General features: G+C 36.4%; 1 protein-coding gene across 4 annotated transcripts in view; it reads right to left on the bottom strand.

Annotated features, from left to right (window-relative positions):
• Positions 1–1,500: 1,500 nt before the first annotated feature.
• Positions 1,501–25,063, bottom strand: part of st14 (ST14 transmembrane serine protease matriptase) — a 40,627-nt gene continuing 17,064 nt past the window's right edge. For 3 of the 4 annotated variants that reach the window (XM_016507720.1, XM_016507719.1, XM_016507721.1), the window contains 17 exons: positions 23,957–24,120; positions 19,578–19,648; positions 18,873–19,045; positions 18,311–18,346; positions 16,350–16,578; positions 13,646–13,782; positions 13,362–13,465; positions 12,277–12,386; positions 11,925–12,055; positions 11,645–11,749; positions 10,816–10,923; positions 10,346–10,459; positions 8,210–8,329; positions 6,594–6,774; positions 5,207–5,475; positions 4,807–4,943; positions 1,501–3,058 (listed from right to left, as the gene is read on the bottom strand). In XM_016507720.1, coding sequence (XP_016363206.1) covers positions 2,897–3,058; positions 4,807–4,943; positions 5,207–5,475; positions 6,594–6,774; positions 8,210–8,329; positions 10,346–10,459; positions 10,816–10,923; positions 11,645–11,749; positions 11,925–12,055; positions 12,277–12,386; positions 13,362–13,465; positions 13,646–13,782; positions 16,350–16,578; positions 18,311–18,346; positions 18,873–19,045; positions 19,578–19,648; positions 23,957–24,120 — 2,351 coding nt within the window. In that variant the 3' untranslated portion in view covers positions 1,501–2,896. Of the gene's footprint in view, positions 3,059–4,806; positions 4,944–5,206; positions 5,476–6,593; positions 6,775–8,209; positions 8,330–10,345; positions 10,460–10,815; positions 10,924–11,644; positions 11,750–11,924; positions 12,056–12,276; positions 12,387–13,361; positions 13,466–13,645; positions 13,783–16,349; positions 16,579–18,310; positions 18,347–18,872; positions 19,046–19,577; positions 19,649–22,159; positions 22,405–23,956; positions 24,121–25,063 lie in introns of those variants that run through there. The other variant, XM_016507723.1, reaches the window with a different exon arrangement.

The following is a 25,063-nucleotide window of genomic DNA, read 5'->3' as shown; positions in this document are numbered from 1 at the left end:
TTATTTTAACAAAATATTTTAGTTTGTCTTGTATATTTTTTTCATTCGATCAGATAACATTTTAAGCTGTTATATGGTCATGTTACAACGTGCCTCTCAGATGTTACAATGTACCCCACCTACGGGGCATGTTGTCACATTTCACTTCCATTTTTTGAGGGTAAATAAAGAAAAACGTATACACTGTAATTATGAAACAAAGCGACATATTTGTACTAGACAAGTGTAAAATTACCGTGGATAAAAATATATATATATATATTCTGAACCCCATGTGGATTTACACAAACTGAGAAAGTCAAAAAGCGTTACTTTGTGCCCGCTCTCCCCTACACCTTCGCTAAAAAAAGATTCCTCACCAAACGCGCACCACCTCTCCCAGCATGCTGTTTTTGCGTCATTTACATAAATTTGAACATAACACAAGATGATTCTCACCAATAAGATGATCTGTGAACTATGGTCAGGCAATAAACAAAAGGTGTAACGGAAATGTACAGAAAAATTGGTTGAACTATGTCTAGCCTGATTTCAATCATGTATTTCGTTGACCACAATGCTTTCTTTCGATCATTTGATTACATTTCTCCATTAGGTAGCCTAGTATGGTGACCTTTGGATGCCTAGATACCGTATTAATGTGCAATATGCTAAAGTGCATGAGTTGTTATCACATCGATTGTAGATGATATAAAAGGTTAAACACCAATCGAAAGCTCATACAAGGTAAAATCTGGCATGTAATTAGCCTAAGTTCAATACTCTGTCAACCATTTAAAACAACTGTTGCAGTGCAATGCTTAATTAAACCTAGCTTTTTAATTGGTACAAGGCCAAAACGAAGTACATTCACATCTGTAACAAAGACACAAGCGGTGGATTTTCTCGTATCAACTGAAAAGAGTAGATTTATGATGCTTTCTTGTTTCATTTTCCATTAGGAGAGCACTGGTTTATGGGCAAATAATTGTAGAAGGAAATGTTGACGTTGGTCAAATGCCAAGGCTATCTGATTTAAAGGGGTCATATGATGCTTTTTTAAAGGCATCTACTTTCGGAAGGCCAAATAAAGTGCTTTTGCTTTCGCCTAGAAACACACAGCGTCTCCCTGACATGGCTGCTTCAACACTAACTGCGGTTACTGAAACCACGCCTTCTTTCTTTGCATGCACATTTGGGTGCATTATGCAAATATTCCCACATAGTGACCTAGATATGTGGGGGCGTGTTAGAACGAGCCGTTTTAGGGGGATGTGGCAGAGTCTTAACTTTGATAAAGAATATCTCTTTGGGTTTGAGACTTTAGTCTTTGCAACTTCAGGGATCTTATCTATTCACGAACAGCTTGTAACACTCCAAAGAGAAAGGAAAACTTGAAATCGCATCATATGACCCCTTTAATATTGATGAAAAAACGGTTTTGAGTTTTCTTTACATGTTGCATTTTGAGGGGGAAATGAAATTACTTGGAAATTACCCAAAACACTATATTCTGGAAAAAAAGTAATTTAAAACCAGCATGTATTTTATTGTCAAGAAAATATTATAAACTCTAGGAAAATTTGCATACATTAAAACATTTGCATAGTGTTAAAATATAAAATATAACGACACAGAAAAGACCAACAAGTTCAGTTACATTAACAATACAAAGCGCATTTAAGTCACCCAGACACATAAAGCCACACATAATCAATGCAGTTTAAAAACAATTTAAAAATGAAAGTCTAACAAGCCCTCAACAGGTCAAATTGCACATCATGATGCTATATGAAACTTCTGTAGTACACAAATATAGCATTTATTGCCTGACATCGCTCAAAATACAGCGAACGTCTCTTGTACATCCTGGGAAAATAAGTCACTACACTACAAAGCCTGAAAATCTTACTAAGCAAGTGGACTTTCCATGGGAAAGAAACTTGCCAAGTCTATGAGGAACCGGCTGTATAGATTCCTCGATACGGTCGGGCCTCTTTGAAGGAGAGACCATCCTGCTAGGTTGTTTCAGCCAACAACTTTGACATTGATTGGCTGGAACTTTAACATGCAGCAGAAGTCAGTGACCTATGTTGGCCTTGGTTGTATTGGCAAATGGATGATGGAAATATCCTATTTTTACCTAATCCTCCATTTCAGAGCTTTGGCACTGAGGTTCCGAGATCAGGAAAGAAGAAAGAAGGTCAACCTGAGTGGGATGCTTACAGAAATTTCTAGATTGCAAAGAAGCTTTTGACCTTCGCTTAAGGGGGAAAAAAATGTAGGGATTGAAGCTACCTCCAAAGCCGGAAACAAGAGTTTCTGAGAAGAGGCAGGGTCCAGTCTTTGGAACAAAGGCACATTTTGAGCATAAGAAAAATACTAAACAGAACATAATTCATAAAGATAACAACATGACTTCCACCAGGTCATAAGTGCTGGCAGGCTCATTATAGGACAGTTTGATCTCTAAGTGCCATTTATGAAGTTACTGTTCAGATACGAACAAATGGAACTTCAACTGCGTGACAAAGAGTTGGTAAATGAGTGTAACAGTACATCACAGTGATATATATTCTCATTATAGTGGTATCTGCATGTATTTTATGAACCTTTTTATTTGGTTGACTAAAGTTGAACTCAACTTTAGATTGATACCGCTATGAAAAACATCATTCATAAGCCATAACAACCAAATAGTCATACTGAATGAAAATGCTATTATGAAAACGACCAGGTGGTCTGAAACGCATGCAAGTTCAATTTGAATGAATTTTTTCTCACAAAGGATGTCGACCAAAGCTGTATTCACTTTCGTTTTTATGAGTGTGGCTCACATACTGTACTAAATATTCACGGCACTCAACACTTGTGTTCTTCTGCTTTGGTTGTCGTATGACTGCAGGTCCAGGCTTCACTATATGTTTGTGATTTCACGGATCCAGTCCCGCAGTTTGGTGACACGTGTGTAGATGCCAGGCTTGTTCCGCCGAGCGCAGCCTTCTCCCCAGCTCACTATTCCAGCCTGGAACCATTTGCCAACATCGGAACGACATACAAGAGGACCGCCGGAGTCTCCCTGTGGAAGCCAAAAGAAAGAAACTTTTAAACGTCATTCCACATTTTCCAAAACTCGACGAAATGCATGGAGGACACTCATGTAACTAAACATATTTGATGACCGTATTCAAGAGTTGCCTGTCGATATATTCTAGAGAATGTACTTTAATGCATCACTGAATGTTTACTTCATTTTTAATGTACAGTATATTGTGATTATTTTATTTTGTATTTATTTTTCCAGTTTGTTTTTTAATTGTGTGTATTGATGCTTTGCAATATTGTATATAAAATAATCATGCCAATAAAGTGCTTGAAATTGAAAAAGGAGATGAAATGATGATTATGTATATGAGAAACTGAAAAACAGAAAGGAAAAAAGGAGGGCTTGTAAAGCAGTTGCAAACGTTTTAATTATTATTGTAATCACTTATCATTTATTATTTTGTACCTCTAATTTAAGCTGCTTATTTACTGTGTCATTTCATTCCATTACTATTATTCCTGAATGATTTGTTTTGTGTGTAATACAATTCGGCTCTTAATTACTTTGCCAATATTGCAATGTAAACAGACGTGGCAATAAAGCATATTTGAATTGGGAGGTGAGAGGAGAGAGAGAAAGGAAGACAAACAACGCAAAGTACAAAGAGAGAGAGAGAATGTGCACAAAATCTATGAGCTCCTATAGCAGAAGAGGAAGATAGAAATGAGTCACAAGACCAGGACCGGAACCTATGCGAGAGAAAAGCACACTAAGAAGATTACACCCAGAATAAGAGAGACGCACAGAGCGTTCAGAAGAGGAAAGCAAGATGAATAACAAGTGAGATAGAAGTAGAAATTATGGAAATCAGCTCATTTAAATATCAGGGAACAAGGTAGAATAATTAATCTTCTCCACTACGAGGCTGTACACACACTGCAGGAAGACAACAACATTAGCTGAACACTTTGATGGCATTATACTCATGTCATATTTGTACTGTAGGTGTTTCTGAATGAATAGAACAAGACAAAACAAGACTCGGGGCTTGACAATGCATCTAAATGCCTATTAAACCACCTTGAATTCATTAACATTCAATAAACGTGTAATTTTGCACGTGTTGTAGATGTATAGATTTTTAACTCGCAACTGGGGTGGGGGTGTTGTGATCGAGTCTGTAAATGGCAATTTAAAAAATAGTGGCATAACAGCACAGCATGTACTGTTCAGTGAATTTTTGTGGTTGAAATGTGGTTAAAAGAGTCATTTTAATAGGAATCTCTGCAATCTGGAATTTCGCCCGAAAGCGAAAGATTTCCCTACGCCGATTTCGCATCAAGTTCAAGTTGGTCCATGCTGACCAACAAACAGAAAGCTATTTGGTTTGAAAGTGTCTATGTGAGCACTGCAACATTTTATGTAAAAATTTAATACACTGCTACACTATTGACAATATTTCATACATAATTTCATACACTATATATGCGCAATTTGGTCAATGTGCAGTGTTCTGTATTGTGGCAAGAGAGAATAATTGTTTTTTTGTTTTTTTTTGTATTATTAACATAATTATTCACAATATTTTACTTCAAGATAAAATATAAGAAGAATCGTTTGACCTGACAGTCCAAGTCACTTTGTCATTAAAATAAAAAAAACATATCGGATTTATTTCTGCATATATTGCAAGCGGACCAGAACAAAATGAAAATATCAGATTCAGTGTCTTAAAAAAAAAAAAAGAAGAAGAAAAAAAAAAAAGGCAGGAATGTTTTTACCTGGCAAGCGTCCACACCTCCAGTGAGGTAGCCGCTACACATCATTCTAGAGGTCACTTGACCTTCAGTCACCATGTTGCATACTGTATCATTAATCACCTTTACTTCTGCTTTCTGCAAGATTTGTGCAACACTTCCTACAACACACACATAAAACATTAGTCCTATGAGAACGAATCTAATAACAAAGAGCATCTTTCCTTATTATGGGTGTTTGAAACATTGATTATAATTAAGTTATGTGCTTCCACAAAATCTTAGAACAAAACTTGTGTTAAAAGTCACATTGAGACATTGGATTGATAAATGTCAAACTTGAGAGGTAAAATTCCAAAGGTATCTCATGGAAAAAGGAACTCCAAACGCAAAGGGCAGCCCTCAGGCACACAAGCTGTCTCACCTCCCTCTCGGAGCGTGCCCCAGCCCGTAACAAAGCAGGAACTACCGGCCGAGAAGACATGAGTCGGCGCTGGAAGGCAGATAGGATGCACGGTGTTGGTGAAGTTCAATGGATCACTCAGTTCCAGCAGTGAGATGTCATAATCGTAGGTCATTGAGTCGTAGTTTGGGTGGGTGATGATGTTCTTCAAAGTGCGCTTCTGAACAGAGTCCTTGATGTTCTGGTCCCGCAGACCACTGTACGTCAGCCAGTTGGATATCTTTTTGTAGCTGTCGGCGATAGACACAAATGTTGTTTTGGAGGTTAGTCGTTTAAAAAAGATCAACATAAAATGGTGTTCAAAAGCATTATAAATCAGAAAATCTGAAGAAGAGTACATTTCCACACTTTATAGTTGGTTTTAAATTCATTGAAACACCAAAAGCTTTTGAAAACACACTGGGAAGCTTATTATCTTCCAATGATTATATAATAAAGACTCTAGAGGTGGGTGTTACAGCTAAAACGTTACACAAATAATCTGATAAATGTATTTGCTTATATAAATATCTAATTTGAGGATGTTGGAGACAATCTAATGTTGTTTTAGAGGTTAGTTGTTTTGAAAGGTCAATATGAAATGGCATTCAAATACATTTAAAATCTGTAATTTGACAGGAAATCTGAGGAAATGTGAACTTTTACACTAATTACCACATTGACAATGATGCAGTAACGTCTATTATTCAAAATTCACTGAAACACCAAAAAGCTTGGAAAAGGTTACACCAATAATCTGATAATTGTATTTGCTGAAATAATGTATCATTTCAAGTTTTGAAAGCTGACAAGAACTCAGAATATTCAATGGAAAAAAAACGTATGGGCCGGATTGTGAAAAGCTGTGTTTATAGGACATCTATATGAAGAGGGACTGAAAAATAAGAGGGCTTGGTGATTTCATCCGAATTGCAAAGTCATTTCAGAGGTGGAACAGGTTATTACATTTTGATGAAAGATTAAAAACAAACATTGTGCACCGATGTATCATTCACAATAAGACCAGAAATGTTTATTAAGAAAGTAAATGGGGTCGATTTTGATTTCATGCTGAAACCATAGCTCAGGAGAGTGAATTATTTTTCAATTCAGCTTTAGTGTTTTAGTCTCAGAAACATGTTGGAATAATTTATCAAGGTAAAGTATGATTGTATTGCATGTCTCGTGCGCCACCTGCTGGCCAATGACAATAAATACAAGCTTAGGCTTTGATGTTGGTTTATGTTTGAGCACAAAGCAAATGGAGAAAGATATTTAGTTAATGTCTAATTTATGTCTGTGATAAATTATCATCAACTACAGCTAAATTAAGCAAAGAAAAATACAGAGATGCAATAAACTGACTCACGCTGAATCAGGCTGGATGAAGCAGTGGGCAGCGGACAGCAGCCATTTGTTGGAGATGACTGAGGCGCCGCAAACGTGTCCGCTGGTCTGGAAATGTAGACTGACCTGCCACGGCCATTCACCCACATCTGAGTTCTGCCCACCCACAATACGGTTGTGCTTGTATGGCCGGACTCCACAGTCTGAAACCAAATAGTAGAAATGGTTCAAACACAAAGACTTCAAGGAAGACAACGGGCTAGCTAGCATTGGCATGCTGAGAAGAGAGGTGATGGGGGTCTTGAACAAGACCAGCAGGGATAAGATCAGAGGGCTAACTGCAAAACTGGTTGCACTGAAAGATGGCGAGTTTCTCGTAACATCTGCTCTGACTCACAGGACCGTCGGCCTTTAGCGGGACTCGAGCAAAATCATAACAAGGCAGAGATATATAGAGGAACGAACCGTGCTGGCTGATAAAAACACAATGAGGAAGGAAAAAGAAACTAGCAACCCTGAGGCCTATAAAAGAAGAATAATGTCATATAAGGTTTCATAAAAAATGTATAATGGCTTAGGGCTCTGATGTGAATTTTTAACACTAATTACCACGTTGTTGATGATGCAGCAGCAACTTCTGGAAATTACAATTGTTTTTAAATTTATCGAAACACCAAAAGCTTGTGAAAACACACTGGGAAGCTCATTATCTTCAAATGATTATGCAATAAAAACACTAGAGGTGGGCGGTATGACCTAAAGTTCATACTCATATTTGTATTCGCCTATATTACATATTATAAATCTATATTACTGTCAAATTAAATACAATTATAACAATTGGATTTTAACAATTAATTTGTTTCACAAAATAGTTCGTCTGAAAGAAATTTTACTGTGCATCTCAAAGAAATATTAATAAAAGTTGTACTTTTTCTCACTGGTAGTCGTTTGCTGTCTCTTTAAATTAGTTTTAAAAAAAGCAGACAATTAAAATGAATGAATAAATACATTTAAAAAAGGATAAAGGGATACATCTTTGTCATAATTGGTGTGCCTTTAAATCAGTAGGTGATGATCTATATCTTAACGTTTAAATATCCAATATTTGCTAATACTGATTAATAAAAATAAAAAACGCAGATAACTCATATTGTACAGATTAAAAACAAAAGACATTGCCAGTTGATTATAAACTCATATATATATATATATATATATATATATATATATATAGAGAGAGAGAGAGAGAGAGAGAGAGAGTTTATAATCAACTGGCAATGTCTTTTGTTTTTCAACTACAATCAAAGTACATTCATAACAAATAAATCATCAGTGGCATCAGTGCAGCTTCACATTATGTAACATTTGAGTGAAAAATAAAAGACTCCAAACAGCAAATCGAATATAATGAGAGATACGTCTAACTCCTAATTATGATTAGATTAACCACATTTGAGATCATTGTAAAACAACTGAAATACCCAACTGAGCACTACAGTTAAATTATATATTTAGGCAACATCACAGGAGCAACAGTGCTGTTATTCTGAATAACAGCACAGCTGTGATTTAATAAAAAAAATATTAATATTGTGCAATAAAAGCAAAAATATATATAAAAAAAATGTGACTTACTACATCCCTGCTCATCCGAACCATCTGAGCAGTCCTCTTCGCGATCACACTCTGCATTCACTTTGTTTACACACTGCTTGTTTTTACACTTGAAGGAGAAATCATTGCAGATACCGGCCGCTAAGAGAGGAAGAGAGTATAGAAAAAGTCAAACTTGAGGTAAATGAGGGAAAAAACATCAAGTGCAGCTTCTTTTCATCACCAAAGACCTACACCTCGTTCATGGCAATATAAGAGCCAGCATATTGATCAGGCCTATTGATTGTGTGATAGGTCACATCTCTGCTGAAGGATACAAAAACAATGAACAACTTTGAGATGGAAAGAGTGGGCAGTAAAGAAGTTTGTACACAGTAGAATAAAGCAAAAACGTGTGATTTCAGCTCTAGTGTTGAAGCTATTGCTCACAAGTGTCTATTTTGCATATTAAAAGCAGGTTAATTATCATATTAATTAATGGTACTCAATATCCAGTGGAAGATATTAATGTATGTCAGTTTAACATCCGCAGAAGTGGAGAAACACTTCAAGCCAGCAGAAAATGTTTAAAAAAATAAATCAAAATTCAAATACAGCCGTCTGTTTAAAAGTACATTTAAAACATCCACAAACATCCAAAACCTCTAAATATTTTAATTGACCTTTTTAATGACTAGCCATTTACTGTGACAGCAAACTTTATATTTTTACCTAACTTTAACTTTTGGACATTAGAGACCCTAAACTACAAACACGTAGGATAGTCCCAAATCTCACTGCAAATGAACATCCAGCCCAACAATAGAAAGCATGTTTAATATTTTATGATTTTGTGAATAACTCAGGACCTGCATATGTTAATCTCACCATGAAAATGTCTAATGTTTACCTCAAAGAAAAAAAGTGCCATTATGTTTTGTGCAAAGAAAATAAAGTCTATTTTTAGGACCATTCTTTTTTTTTTTCTATTGTAACAATATTTCCATTATAAGTTAGCACATTCTCATATATATAAAAAAAAAGTTAATCCAATTTTGTCATCAAAATGTTACACATACATTACATATATAAGTTATAATTATATTGAGTAATTATATATGGCCTATATTGACTAATTCAATTTTGTATCAAACCTGTTGCATTTTTGTCCCATTTCCTTACATTGGACCGAGATTTATTTTATTAAATTTTTAATTATAATATTTTATTTTTTATATATGTATTTATTGTTTTATTTTGTTTCATTTATAAAATAAAATAACAAATATATTTTATTTTTATTTTGTTGCTTGTGAATAGGTATATTCAATGCAAATAAGCTTACAAAACAAACTAGATTAACCTGTGGCCTGTAGCACAAAGCCGGTTTCAGTTTTTACCCAGGTAAGTTCATGTTTAGTTTGAGCAAACTTTGAGTTTTCAGGCTCAAGAAGGTGGGTTGGATTTGAGCGGGTTTCGTCACCATGGTAACTTACGCTACACAGCTACCCTGCGTCTACATATTTGCGGCTACTTATTTATTATATTTATATTATATTAATTATAATTGTTTAACATATTCATATAATTATCATATGAAGTGGCAATTCATTTTAAGCCTTGCATTTAAATTAAATATAAATACATACAGATAAGCTTTAATACATCCAACTTTTAAAATGACTAAACTTATATGTTTTTCTTTTGAGCTCTGTCTGAAACTATATATAAATAATTAAATTCAGTTGATTCCTTCGCATGATTCCTTTCTGCTGCCTTCTCAAACTTTTGCTGCAGCAGATGTGTTTATTCCTGCCTTGTAAATGCATTTAAATGTATTTTTAATAATGACATCTCTTAATCTTCAACAGAAAAGTGAATTGCGATGACGCTTTGCTGATGCTCTCCACACGTTCCCTGTGATTAGCTGTTTGCCGCACACGTCACACTTTCAGGTGCACACGCTCCAAACTCTGGTTCAAACTCTGAGTTGACAGAGAACGTTTATATCGAGCTTTGTGAGCCCGCTGATCCTGATCTAAACCAGGTTGGATTTGTTTGGTTTTGTCAACTCTAAACCTACTCTGAGTTTGTTCATCTTGCTTCGTGCTACAGGCCACTGGTGTTAAGCTCAATGAAAAAGCAGATTGTGGTCACTAAGTCAAAGTATCCACTCACATGCTACACATGAGACCTCATCACTGCCGTCAGCACAGTCATTTTTCCCATCGCATATAAATTCTTGTGGGATGCAGGCGCCATCTCCGCACCTTTCCTCAGCTCTGCCACAATCTAAGAGGAACAACAAAACAAAACCTTGTCAAGTGTCCTTCAATGGCAAAAATCAAAGTAGCTTTTTAAAGAATGCCACAATGAAGCAAATCTTAAATATGTTGAAGTTCTCCAGGAAAATGTCATAGTTCAAAATAAGTTCATCTTAAGTCAGTGTTTATATGAATCCCAGGAAACAGCTAGTCATGGGACCTCATTGCAGTCCCGCTTTATGGAGATAAAACACCTGCCACTGCTTTGTCTGTCAGTACTTAGTGTATCCTTAAATGTATTTTGTTTCATTTGAATTAACTTCCTGAAAGGCAGATGCTGATATAAATAAATACGATCATTAAAACATAATAGGAGAAACTCACCACAATGTTCCTCATCACTATTGTCACCACAGTCATTTACTCTGTCACACACAAAGTACTGAGGCCTACACAGGCCATTACTGCAAGTGAACTGTTCGTCATCACAGTCTGAAACACAAAACACATTAAACTGAATGCGTCAACATAAACTGTATCTAAAACATCACCTGACTTTGTCAATTATTAGTACAACGTAAAAACTCGTCAAAAAGTTATTTCAGTTTATTTAAGTTTACTGGTTACTTGTTAGGCAGCAAAGAGAATGCAAAATAATAATGCAAATCTGAAGTTAAAGAAGTAGAACTTACACTTGATTTTGAATTAAACATAACCATGCTTTCATACAACATATAAGCTATTTCCAGAAGCATTAGATTATCTAAAGAACTGATGTTTGAAATACCACCTATGGTGTAAATTATGTTCAATACATAATGCCATTCATTTTATAAACCAAAAATGACAAATATTTAATATAATACATACATAAATACAATACTATTATGTAAAATTGTATCATTTTAGTGTTAATGTTTTAAATAATGTCCTGTGCATCTAAAAACAATGAGTAAAACTGCCATTTTTTAACTTAAATTGGAGGAATCTGTTCAATCAGTTTAAGAAAACATATGAACATAATTATTGATGTAGATTTTATTCATTTGGACTGAATTTTATATACCCCTGAATAGTGTTTGAATTCAGTCTTTGAATTAGAATTCTGAATTCATCTTCCTGTCATTCTACATCGGTATCCCGTTGGACAGGGCTAATTCAATTTAAAGGTTTAAATGAAATTTGGCAAAATCCTGACAGGGATGAGACTTACGGCAGCTTTTCTCATCACTCATGTCTTCGCAGTCGTTCCACCCATCACAGTGTTGCTCTTTTTTGATGCAGTAGCCTGAGGTGCACGCAAACTGACCAGGGCAAGCTGGGGATGAAATTCATGAGAGTGAAAACAGGAAGACAGCCAGAACTCAACACAAAGGAGAAGTTAAAGAGAGTTCTAATGATAGAATAATGTGATCTGTTGGTTTTAAATGGTCCTGGATCAAAATTTCATCACTGCGTTTAGCTAGGCATATTGAAACACCGGGCTTACGTACGGTTTACAGGGTCAAAGGCGGTGTAAGTGATCCTGAAACCCTTATCAGTGTAGGATTCATCTGAATGGAACTTCACTTCCAAGGTATTGGTGGCGCTAGAGAGAACAAGTCTACGTCTCTCTCCACAATACCTTTAAAAATGGAGGAAGGAATGAATTGTTAATACAACAAAGACTAAGAAAACTAAAAATGAATTGGCAACAGACTACTGCAGATGGTTTTCAGATAAATTAACATCAAATTTATTTATTGGGCCTTTTGCCATTTTATTTCATAGACTATCAGGAAGCTGACAAGAAACGATGGGGAATATCTTTCTGGCTGGCATGGCAGGACAGATGACAGAACTTACTTTTTACCCAGCACCTCTATGAAGTCTTTGTGACAGCTGCTAGTGTCCACCCCCGGCTCTTTCACACGGAACATACTGAACTCTATCTTTATCTTTCTGCCAGCAGGAACCTACAGAATCCACACAATGGTGTTCAGGGTTATTTTCAGCCTAATGACAGAATCGAAACACTTTGCTACTCAAGAGAAGTAGTTTATTCAAATACGAAAATATTTTCATTTACTCACCATCATATTGTTCCGATCCCATATTACTTCTTTTGTGAAACGCAAAATGAGATGTAGGCAGAATGCATGAGCTGCTCTACATAAAAGTACTCTACACTTATGCACTATATTTCAAACCTTCTGAAGACGCGCAGCCAAAATTTGAATTATTATTAGCCACATATTTACTTAAAATACATACACTACTGTTCCAAACTTTGGGGTCAGCAAGATTTGTTAATGTTTTTAAAATAAGTCTCTTACGCTCAGCAAAGCTTCATTTATTTGATAAAAATACAGCAAAAACTGTAACACTGTGAAATATGATTTTAATTTAAAGGAACTGTTTTGTATTTATTATATTGTAAAATGTCATTTATTCCTGTGACGCAAAGCTGAATTTTCAGCATCATTACTCCAGTCTTCAGAGTCACATGATCCTTTCAGAAATCATTCAAAGATGCTGATTTGGTGCGCAAGAAACATTTCTAATTATTATTAATGTTGAAAACAGTTGTTCTGCTTAATATTTTTGTGGAAACTGTGATACATTTTTTCAGGATTCTTTGATTAACAGAAAATTCAAAAGAACTGTTAATATTATTATTATTTTTTTAATATAATGTCTTTACTCTCACTTTTGTTCAATTTTAGGCAACCTTACTGAAAAAATGTATTCATTTAAAAATTATATTTTGCCTAACATCTGCTTTTGCGTTTCACTGTAGAAAGAAAATAATAAAAGAAAGACCATATTTCAAAATATGAAGAATGGATATTTCAACAACTGAAGAGATACGGAAATATTCCTTTAATTTCAAAACACGAGTTCTCTCTGTTGGTAAACAAAGAAAAGTGAAACGGTCATGTGAGGCTTACATTGATGTTCCAGTTGCAGTCGATCAAAGGAGGATAGAAACTAGGAAACTGAGGAGAGGTGAAGTTTCCAGTGGGCGTAGTCAGAGATGCTCCACAGCTCCCAGCTAGAAATTAATATGGAGGGGGGAAATGAATAGAAAACAGATATTATGAAACTGAAATGGAATACTTTCTAGACCAATTCAACATTTGTTTTTCAAGTTTCATAGCTACAAAGACTTTTGACTTGGATGATGACTTTATAAAATACTAAAGCGTTTGTACAAAACAATCACTGACGTTACCAGCAATAGCAGGAATGACAGTGTAAACCGCTCTGAATCCAGGTCTCTGGACCTTATCTGTGATTAGGTTGACGAGCATGATGTTACCAGAAGAAACTACCTCAAGAGGATTTGTAGGAGGTCGAAGTCCACACTGTCTGTGACATAAAGACACAAGAGTGTTAGAACTGTGGCAACTGTATAGAACAGTGCTTTATTTTATATACTAAAGTATATATCAATGAAATTGCTTGATGGGAAATTGATTGGATGAAAATCTGTGTAGTGTGTATTATTGGTATGTTTGTTCATAAAGTGCATTTTGTCACCGTTTAGGAGTATATAAGCCCCTAGATGACCTCCAGCCTAAAATATATGGATTTTTTTGGGCTCTTTAAGATCAGAAATTCAGTCAAGGATGTCCAAACTTTGACTGGCAGTGTGAAACTACATTGACAAGCAAAGTCAAATGGGTATATCGAGTTAAGAAGCCTCACGAGAGAAAGAGAGAGAGAGAGAGAGAGAGAGAGAGAGAGAGAGAGAGAGAGAGAGAGAGAGAGAGACCTGGGGCGTAACAACATTATTAAAAACTGTATGGCTGTGATGCACAGAAACTCTGTGTCACCTTGGAAACGGGGCAGAGGCTGAGTGTTGTGAGAATTATATTCAGAGCCCACTGGCTGCAAGATACAGCTCGCAACCTATACACTTCAGGTGATTTGTTACATAGAATAAATAAATCAAGAAACTAAAAAAACAAAAAAACAAGTGCTCCTTTACTAAAGTCTGTCATCACCCAGTGATAAGGTGACTAAAACTTGGCATGTATCTGAGAGGTGCTAGAGCGGGGTCTTAAAGGGGTCATAGGATGCTACATGCACTTTTACAAGATGTTTGAACTGAAATGTGTGTTGGCAGTGTGTGTACACAACCACCCTATAATGATAAAGATCCACCTTTTGTCCGCCATTGTGTCGACTCCGGTGCAGGGGAAGACAAGAATGTCTCCTAAGCGATTGAAGTGTTTTGTTGTTGGATGTAATAATGAACATAGCAGTCGTCATTTATTCCCGACATCTGAGCTGCTGAAGACTTAGTGGATTACGTTGGTTTTTGAAGGGAATGCGCCCCCCAATCTACTTAAATGTGTCTATGTTCGCGCGAATCATTCGTGATCCAGCTTCACCTCCAGAAGAAGCGAGTATAAGGTTTTTTAATGAATCTTTGCAAATCGCCTTTCCTAATAATGTGCTAATTAACAAGTTTCACGATGAATGTGGTTAAAGTAAACAGTCCCTCAGAGAGCGGCTTGGAATAGAGGGGCGGGGTCAGCGGAGCTCATTAACATTTAAAGGAAAATGCTACAAAACTGCGCGCTCTGAAAAGAGCTGTTTTGGACAGGGTAAAAAAGGTGTTTTTTACACTACCATTGAGAAATTTTAACCAAACTATGTTACAGACTTTTCATTAAGACCCTAAAGAATCATTTCAACTTGTGGAAAATGGGCATCCCATGACCCCTTTAACAAGCCAATCTTCAGCAAGAAGCCTTAGGCCAACTGTGAAAATGAAATTGAATTGAAATGTCTGTAATCAGCGCCGATGAGAGGGTTTCGTCCTTGAAGTTTAGAAGGTAGAGATGCATTGAGGATATTACCTATAATCTGTACAGTGTGTTACTTTTTCAAAGAAATTAATATTTTTATTGAGCAAGGATGCCTTAAATGGATCAAAAGTGACATTAAAATACGGTGACCGCACGCGGGCCATTTTTACAGGACTCGTCCTTGCCAGGATTTCTATATTGCCTAAAATATCCAGGTTTTAGCTGTTTGCACTGTGCAGATCGATTGTTGTATGACATTCACAAGAGCTATAGAGAGCAGAGCAGATGGCTCCTTATGCTTTCGAATCGCTCTTGCAGTACTTTTGTGTCATGATCGGTGCTCAGCAACGCTTCAAGTCGAACGAATGAACAAACACGTGCGCATATTTGCATCACTTTGATCGTACTCTGTAGGTTATGTACAATACCTGCATGTTATTGGTCAAGCTACTTTAGATGTTTTAGGCAATATAAAAATCCTGGCCAGGACGTGTCCCATATAAATGGCACATATGGCCACCCTACATTAAAGACTTTTATATTGTTAAAAAAAAAATATATTTCAAATAAATGCTGTTATCTTGAACTCTCTATTCATTAAAGAATCCAAAAATGTATCACAGATTTTACAAAATATTAAGCAGCATAACCATTTCCAACTTTGATAATAAGCATTTTTTTCTTGAGCATCAAATCAGGATCATGTGACACTGACGACTGGACTAATGATGCTGAAAATTCAGCTTTACATCACAGGAATAAATTACATTTTAAAATAAATTAAAATAGAAAATGGTTATTTTAAATTACCAATAATATTTCACAATATTACTGTTTTTCATTGTATTTTTGATCAAATAAATGCAGACTTGGTGAGCATAAGAGATTAAAAAAAGATTGGTTGTACACAGAGATTACAGCACATGCTAATTTTAAGTCCCTAAAAGGAAAAACTGCTTTATTTTGCTCAAAGTGGGGCAAGGTTTTTATGGTATTCAAGTGATGATAAAGCATTTTGGCCTTTTAACTTTATATTAATTTAAACAGCATTGTTATAGGTTACGGTAAAACCTAAATGGCACAAATGAAATATGAGGTTTGAAAGTGGCATGTACTCACTTTGTGATAGCATACGTGCTGTCAGGACTGAGCGAGTCATAGATGGCTACATAATCATTGGCACAGTCATCCTCTATGTGGAAGGTCCTGAACTTGACACTGATGGCGTAACCTTTAGGAGCGCGGATCTGCCACTGGCATCGGGAGTTAGCTGGGTATCTCCTAGGGTGTTCCGGGGATGTAAATTCTTTGCTGGTGGTGTCAGCCATGAGACTGTTAAAGCATTTCTCTGATAACAGAAACAGGAAAAGCATGAACCAAAACTGTGACTGGATTTTCTTCCCTATTGTGACATATCAGATGGTGGATCAGCACCTAGAGACCTCTGCAGCCCTGAATGTCAGCGGAGACCCATGTCAACTAGATGAGCCCCAGAGACAAATCCCCAGCGAAGACCTCATCACCTAGACCAAGACCATGAGAACCAGATGAGTCCTCTGCACAATCTGACTTTGCTACAGCCTGGAATTAAACCACACCATGCTGGTTTCGTCTGGCCAGAGGAGAACTGGCCCCCCATTTCGGTCACCGTCTCACCGATGGAGTTTTGGCTCTTTTCCACTGTCGCCTTTGGCTTACTTAGTTGGGACACTTAATTTCTGTTAATATTGTCAGCTTGACTGCACAGACACTATTTGTAGAGAACTGAGCTGGACGACAGTGATGACATCACTGAATTAACAATGAACTGACTTTAACTGAAGAATTGATTGTTTATTATTGTCCTCCTGCATTATCAACACACTATTTTCCTGTTAAACACTGTAAAGGTGCTTTGACACAACCTGCATTGTATAAAGCACTATATAAATAAAGGTAACTTGACGTATTAGAGTGAAATGGTTTATCGAACAAGAAAAATAATAGAGGGCGAGACTTGATTTTGTTAATCAGGAACGGATTCGATTGTAGAAAGTGGGTGCTGCAAACTAAATGGAGGCATATTTTATCAATCACCGTGTATGTCCCAAAATAACACCCAAAACTTCACCCTGACCACAGAATAAAAAATTAAATGTTTTGAAATCGTTGATTTGCTGTTGATTATTGTTGTCACTTCCAAGTGCCCCAGCCCATCATTAACTTCAAATCTCACTACAGCAGCTCTAGACAAATTGAAACTTTTTTTTATGTAAACATTATTATATGTAAATGTACTTCTGTTTGTTTGTTTTTCTCTCTTCGCCACTGGAGAGACCATTAAATGGATTTTGAAGTTAAAATGAAATTAATTTCATTATTTTTAAATATACTATTATTTGCTATTATTGACATAACCTTAAATATTAATGCTAAAATAATATTACATTAAATATTAAGCTTGCAGGGGTTTGTGAGTTGATGAATAGCAAATTAAATCATAAAATTTTAAAAAAATAAATTTTCAAAATAAATAAATTGTATTTGTTCAACTTTTTTGGTTACCTGCTTGTCATGTGACCAGCAACCCAGACAACCGTAAATATGCCAATGTGTTGTTAAATTATTGAAATATTAACTCTCAGAGGGTACTTATTTAATATTTTACGTCAATGTGTTTGGCTGATAAACATTTTTTTGGAATCCCTGCTCTCAAATAAGCAAAGTCTACAAATCGAGTTATTACATTTTTTATGAAAGATTACAAGCCATACATTTAATTGAAGTAAAAAGAGTCTATTTTGCTTTCATGTTGACTCTAAAGCCATATGAAACCTCCATGCACTTGCAGTTTAATGCAGATAATTTAGACATTTATCCAAAGGTGCTGTTGAAGAGCTGTAGCAATGCTCTCTGTGGTTGAAAAACAGGTTTTTGAGATCCCCGTGCTGTTGTGCACAGCAAGGTAAGTGGAAGGGAAAGCAAGCGAGAGATAGAGCGAGGCGGGCAGGCATTTTTCAGTGAGTGACAGGAGAGAGCATGGCAACCCAGGTGGAAAATTACAGTGCAGTGGTGACTGAAATGGGACACACTTTACTCACTGGATCTGGGGTCCCTGGCCATCCGAGGGTCTGTGGCTGCAGAGAGAGAGACAATTTTTCAATCCTCTTTCCTTCCATTTTCCAAAGGCCTGTCAGACATTCTGTTCCTCCTCCTCCACCCCTCAACCTTGACTCCGACGTTCACAAATACCAGTCTCTCACCTCACTACAGCGACATGAGTCTCCGTACAGAGATATCATTTTAAGCAGGGCACTGAGGCGTCACTCAGGGCCACTGCTCTCGTGTATATAATGCAGATGGGGACCGGAGAAGGACAGAGTGTTACAGTTTTTTGCAAAAACAAAGAATTACTTTGTTGCAGTGAGTTGCACAATGGGGGCAAGTCCCTGCCGTTATCTACAATGTTATTAAAAAGCATCAGTGCTCCTAAAGGAGCCATTTCATACATTTTTAATCATTGTTTTTGTAATTTACATACATGTTAGTCATTGCATTTTGCTACAAAAACAGCCATAATGTTGTTTTTCACAACCGTTTTCAATATAATCTTCTGTTATTACTGCACTGCGACTGTGTCTTTATAATTAGCAATCATCTTACATGAAGCAGTGATGTCGCTGGCAGTGACTGCGATGTTCCCGACTCGTTTGCCCTCCTGCCGGATGCTCCTCCGCAGAGCCTTAACCACACGCTCCTCTGTCAGCTCTGGGACGATCTCTTGGTCCATCTCAGGAATGTCAAATTGAGACCAATGATACGCTAAGGTTCCTTCACTGCAGATGCATGGTGGTGCAAAGACGATGAATGAATATTAATATTAATAAGTGCAATATTACTGAATGAAAGTACAACTTGATTTTTGCAGTACTTGCTCATGCATAATGTACTGATACAAATTTTAGCATTTTAACTTTGCATAATGCTTGTTGCTATGGTGTTTTGTGTGATTTTAAGAATGATGCTATGCTCGGTCTAGATGGTTTCTGACCCAAATCAAAAAAGAGCCCATTATGTATGATACTCTGATTCGCTGTAATGGATTTTCGCTCTGTTTTTATGGTCCCCAACCCTGAGCATGAGCAGTAGTAATAGTTGAACTGGAAATTAATAATTTGTGTTCTATTAGGGTGATTTTTTAAACCCAGATTCTATTAGACTTGTAATTTATCTCTATCAGCGGAACCACTAAGTATTAAAATCAAGACATAAAGAATGATCTATTGTTTAATTTAAAAACTATTAGATTTAGAGAGCATGCTATACATTTTACTTTGTCTGAATCAGGGAGCTGTAGTTCAGCTTTACCTGAAGGCAGTGATGACAGACTTGGTATAGTATTTGGAAAGGAGAGGATCTCTGGTGAATGTATCGTTCATCTAAAAAAAGAAGCAGATTATTTTACAATTATTGTCAATTATAGGCATAAATTCACATTTAGTTGTATTGCCCTTTTCACAATACACATTATTTTGAAGCAGAAAATGCTTATTTCAATGATACAATTATGAAAATCGAAAATAAATATTTTATTTATTTTATTTTATAAAATGAAAACTCTGACTTAGTGCTGGGCGGTATACCGGTTCATACCGAATACCGGTGTTTATTTTTCTTATGATATGAATTTTTAAAATACCGCAATACCGGGTTCGTTTAAATAATATTCGGAACACGTTTAAGGGGGGTCTCTTTTCACTGTTGCACTGTGGCGAGGACACAGCTGTATGTGTTACTAAGCGTGAAAGTTCCGAAACTGAAGCTGTAGAACTAATAGAACGTGATGACACAGAAGAACTCATCCACAATATCCACTGACCGCCACAACATATCCACCGCCCACTGCCATCAGCTCCCGCGTCTCACACACACGAGCGCGACTTCAGCGCTAGATTTAGCAACTTTCAGACGATTTTAGCGGCTTTTTCCCATAGAATATATATACTGACAAACCTAGCGACTTTTTGGATAAACCTTAGCTATGATTCAGTTGGAAGATGTCGCCAGTGCTGCCCTGCGAGCGCGAGGTCTGACTCTCCCGGCGCAGTGTCGTCTCTCTCGGTGTCTGTTCTGTGCAGTGAGCGGCAGAGAAGCATCGCTTTCAGTTGGCCGCACCGCAGCCGACTCGTCAATAAATGAGTACAAAACAGCATTTCCAAGCACCTGTCGCTTACTGACTGTTTGGAATTATAAATATGAGCATAGTTCGTCTATTAATATAATTCAAATTTTTTTTGCAAAAAATCTTTTTTTTTTTGTTACTCCGAGGTAGGCAGTGCGCTGCATGAGACAAAAAAGTAAAATAGCCAAATCCACCGCATAGCCGCTCAACATGCATCTACTGTACATGCATGTTGATTTTATCAGACGATGTCGCGATTATAAATGAGAGTGACTCCTGGTTAACATGTATAAATGGGTCGTGTTTCGTCACTATTTAGAGTGGAATTTTGAGAGTGGGCGATGGGAAGTTGTTTGTTTGAGGTAGGCATTGCTAAGGAGTCCCATCTTGTGCTTTTGAGCATAATTGGGAAGAAATACACAGCTTTGACGAGTCTGTCAGCTAGACGCCCACTACCATCTTTATCTATTATACAGGTGTCTTTTTTCTGTCACTACACAATCAAAAATTAAGCTTGTGATATATTGCATACCAACAATATGTGTACATGCCATTTGTGCTATCTATGCCACTTCAGATGACACTTCATGAAATCTTTGCAGTGTATAGACACTAGAGCCCGACCGATATATTGTTTTGCCGATATTACCGGCCGATATGAGTCTGTCGCCGATATATCGGTATCGGCAAATATGTCGCCGATATGAAAATTTTTTTTTACAGAAGATATAATGCAGATAAAATGCTTGGCATTGTGTAATTACTTAGTTTGTCCAGCAGAGCGTGCTCTATTGTTTGCTACTGGCGACCTGGATGAAACACTTTAAAGCTTAGTCTATTTCAAAACCATTGAAACTTTGAACGACCATCTCCGTAACGGTGCGGCGAATCCGCACCAAATTCGGGGATCCCTTCAGCTCTAGGAACCCTCTCGAACGCGAATCGAGTGTACGTCTAGAGGCCCGCTTTCGAATGAGACCACCCCCGCGTCGATAGCCCCCGGGGTTCGGGAGATACGGGTGGTTACATTCACGGTCCGGCGCCGACCGATCAAGCGATCCTGGGGGGATACCGACGCGCGGAGGGTGGCGTTTGAGAGGGCTCCTCGAGCTGAAGGGATCCCCCGAATTTGGTGGAGATCCGCCGGTACGTTTGCGAGACAGTGACACCAGTCAACACTTTCACTTCAGTAAGGAGGTCTCTTATATATGGTATAGGACAGGGTTCCTCAAATCTTGCCCTGGAGGGCCAATGCACTGCAGAGTTTAGCTCCAACCCTGATCAAACTCACCTACCTGTGATTTTCTAATGATCCTGAAGACATTGATTAGCATGCTCAGGTGTGTTTGATTAGGGTTCGAGCTAAAACAAAAGTGGATCTCGTGGGCCAGATTTGAGGATCCCTGGTATAGGAGGTATATTATGTCACACTTCTCTAGTAAGTTTCGTCTGTGTGTGAAGACAGTAGGGCAAATCCGTGAATGAATGTTCCGAAGTGAAAAACTTCAACGGAATGACTGGTATTGTACTATAATATACACAAAGAATATCGGCCGATATATCGACATCGGCCTTTTTTTTACTCCCTAATATCTGTATCGGTCCCAAAAAACCCATATCGGTCGGGCTCTAATAGACACCTTGAAAGACTTTAAAAGCTTTAGTAGTCATTGAAGTTCATGTATGGATTTTTTTTTTAATACAGATAAAACTGAATCACTTGAACCAACAGCAAAGAAAAGTCTGAGAACAAATAAAAAAAACTCACAATTCCTTCCAAGTCCCTTGCCACTTGTTGGAATTCTGCACTGTCGGGATTCTCATATACTGGGCTGTACACGGGTTTGAGAAGCTTAATTTGTCCACTGTAAACCAGTGTGGATGAGCTGTGTTTATGTAAGGTGGCCTCATTTTCCAATTCTTTGCTCCTGACTGAGAGAGGGAAAGATTTTATTAATTAACAACAGTAAGAACTGTACACTAATTTTTAAATGTTTGGAGAATTGTATAATATCCAAGATACACATTTCTAGTAAATGTGCAGTTAATTCTCATATTGTATTTTCAGAAAGTTTTGGAATATTTGTCCTCTCCCCAAATCTGTCACTACCGAAACACAGTAATAATAATTTAATTAGAAGGGTTATATTGACCTATTACGATTTTGCTTACATCTACATTGTAAATATATTTTTTGCTATTTTATTAAAACATTTTCAGAGGTAAATCAATAACAATTACATTTGAACAATATTTCAAGTATAATTTATGACACTTGTTGTATTTTGAATACAATTATTCTTTGTAAAAGGCAAAAAGTTGATCATACTGATTTCAAAGTGAAGGATTCATTAGTTTGAATACACATTGAACTAAAAGCGGTCATAACATCTTAGCTGATAATTCAGTATACTTTATTTTTGACAAAACATCCCATGTTTCGTTAGTGAATGCACATTTTCGGTAGTGACTGTAATGCTCTGGTAGCGACTACATCACATACAGAATTTTAACTTGCATGCTAAAACACTACTAAAACATACTAAAATACAAAAAAAATTGCATAACTGTTCTAAAATTGTTTATTTCCCCCAAATATGAGGATTATGTGTTCCCTTTTGTCACTACCGAAACAATGACGACATGTTTCGGTAGTGACAATTTTAGATACTTTTGAACCTAGCTCAAAGATGCTAATCAGCTAGCACAGTTAGCTAGCACAGTTCTGAACAGTGGTACACATATAAAACTATAAATGTTATGAAATAACTCCCAAAAAAGTGTGCTTAATTGCAGAAAAAACGTGTTTGGTAGTGATGTTGATTAAAGTTACAAAGATTTTTCAGACTTTTGAACACATTTACCTCAAAATAATGGGATCTATCTACTCACACCTTGTAGCTATGAGAGAGGAGGACACAGGAATATTTCCTGATCATAAATTTAGGGGTGTAGTTAAAATCAGTCTCGGCCAATGGACTAAAACATACTGTTTCGGTAGTGACATGAAAAATGTGGGACACATTTTTTTACATAAAGTTTCATAATTTACAAAGAAAATATACAATTCAATTTTTTTTAACTTCACTTTTTAAAAGATACTTTTAAAAACAACAATGGAAAAAAATTAAAAAATAATTTCAATATAATTTTCATAAGTTGAAATTTAGGGGTTAGGGTTCGGGACAGCCACCTCCCAATTGAAAGTACCCAATAAATGATGATTTTATATGCTTACTAATATTTTAAATATTATTGTGGGTTTCAGTAGATAATATAATTATCTTAGTAAACATCTAAGATTTGAATACTAAAATGCTTTTTAAATGTGTTTTTTGGTTGTGGGACAGCAGTTTGCAGTACTGTAGAATGGCCCATATAGCAAATCGGTCCCAACGGTCCCAAAAAACCCATATCGGTCGGGCTCTAATAGACACCTTGAAAGACTTTAAAAGCCATTGAAGTTATTGAAGTTCATGTATGGATTTTTTTTTTAATACAGATAAAACTGAATCACTTGAACCAACAGCAAAGAAAAGTCTGAGAACAAATAAAAAAAACTCACAATTCCTTCCAAGTCCCTTGCCACTTGTTGGAATTCTGCACTGTCGGGATTCTCATATACTGGGCTGTACACGGGTTTGAGAAGCTTAATTTGTCCACTGTAAACCAGTGTGGATGAGCTGTGTTTATGTAAGGTGGCCTCATTTTCCAATTCTTTGCTCCTGACTGAGAGAGGGAAAGATTTTATTAATTAACAACAGTAAGAACTGTACACTAATTTTTAAATGTTTGGAGAATTGTATAATATCCAAGATACACATTTCTAGTAAATGTGCAGTTAATTCTCATATTGTATTTTCAGAAAGTTTTGGAATATTTGTCCTCTCCCCAAATCTGTCACTACCGAAACACAGTAATAATAATTTAATTAGAAGGGTTATATTGACCTATTACGATTTTGCTTACATCTACATTGTAAATATATTTTTTGCTATTTTATTAAAACATTTTCAGAGGTAAATCAATAACAATTACATTTGAACAATATTTCAAGTATAATTTATGACACTTGTTGTATTTTGAATACAATTATTCTTTGTAAAAGGCAAAAAGTTGATCATACTGATTTCAAAGTGAAGGATTCATTAGTTTGAATACACATTGAACTAAAAGCGGTCATAACATCTTAGCTGATAATTCAGTATACTTTATTTTTGACAAAACATCCCATGTTTCGTTAGTGAATGCACATTTTCGGTAGTGACTGTAATGCTCTGGTAGCGACTACATCACATACAGAATTTTAACTTGCATGCTAAAACACTACTAAAACATACTAAAATACAAAAAAAATTGCATAACTGTTCTAAAATTGTTTATTTCCCCCAAATATGAGGATTATGTGTTCCCTTTTGTCACTACCGAAACAATGACGACATCACACTTTCCCCCTTTATTAAAATTTTTATTATTTTAACACTGAAGACTGGAGTAATGGCTGCTGAAATTTAAGCTTTGCCATCACAGGAATGAATTACATTTTAAAATACATTAAAGGTCCCATGGCATGAAAATGTCACTTTATGAGGTTTTTTAACATTAATATGAGTTCCCCTAGCCTGCCTATGGTCCCCCAGTGGCTAGAAATGGCGATAGGTGTAAACCGAGC

The sequence above is a fragment of the Sinocyclocheilus anshuiensis genome, unplaced genomic scaffold (assembly GCF_001515605.1).
Source record: "Sinocyclocheilus anshuiensis isolate Anshui unplaced genomic scaffold, SAMN03320099.WGS_v1.1 scaffold758, whole genome shotgun sequence".
Taxonomy (NCBI): domain Eukaryota; kingdom Metazoa; phylum Chordata; class Actinopteri; order Cypriniformes; family Cyprinidae; genus Sinocyclocheilus; species Sinocyclocheilus anshuiensis.
Note: the sequence above shows the minus strand (reverse complement) of the source record. Positions and strands in the feature narration are given on the sequence as shown.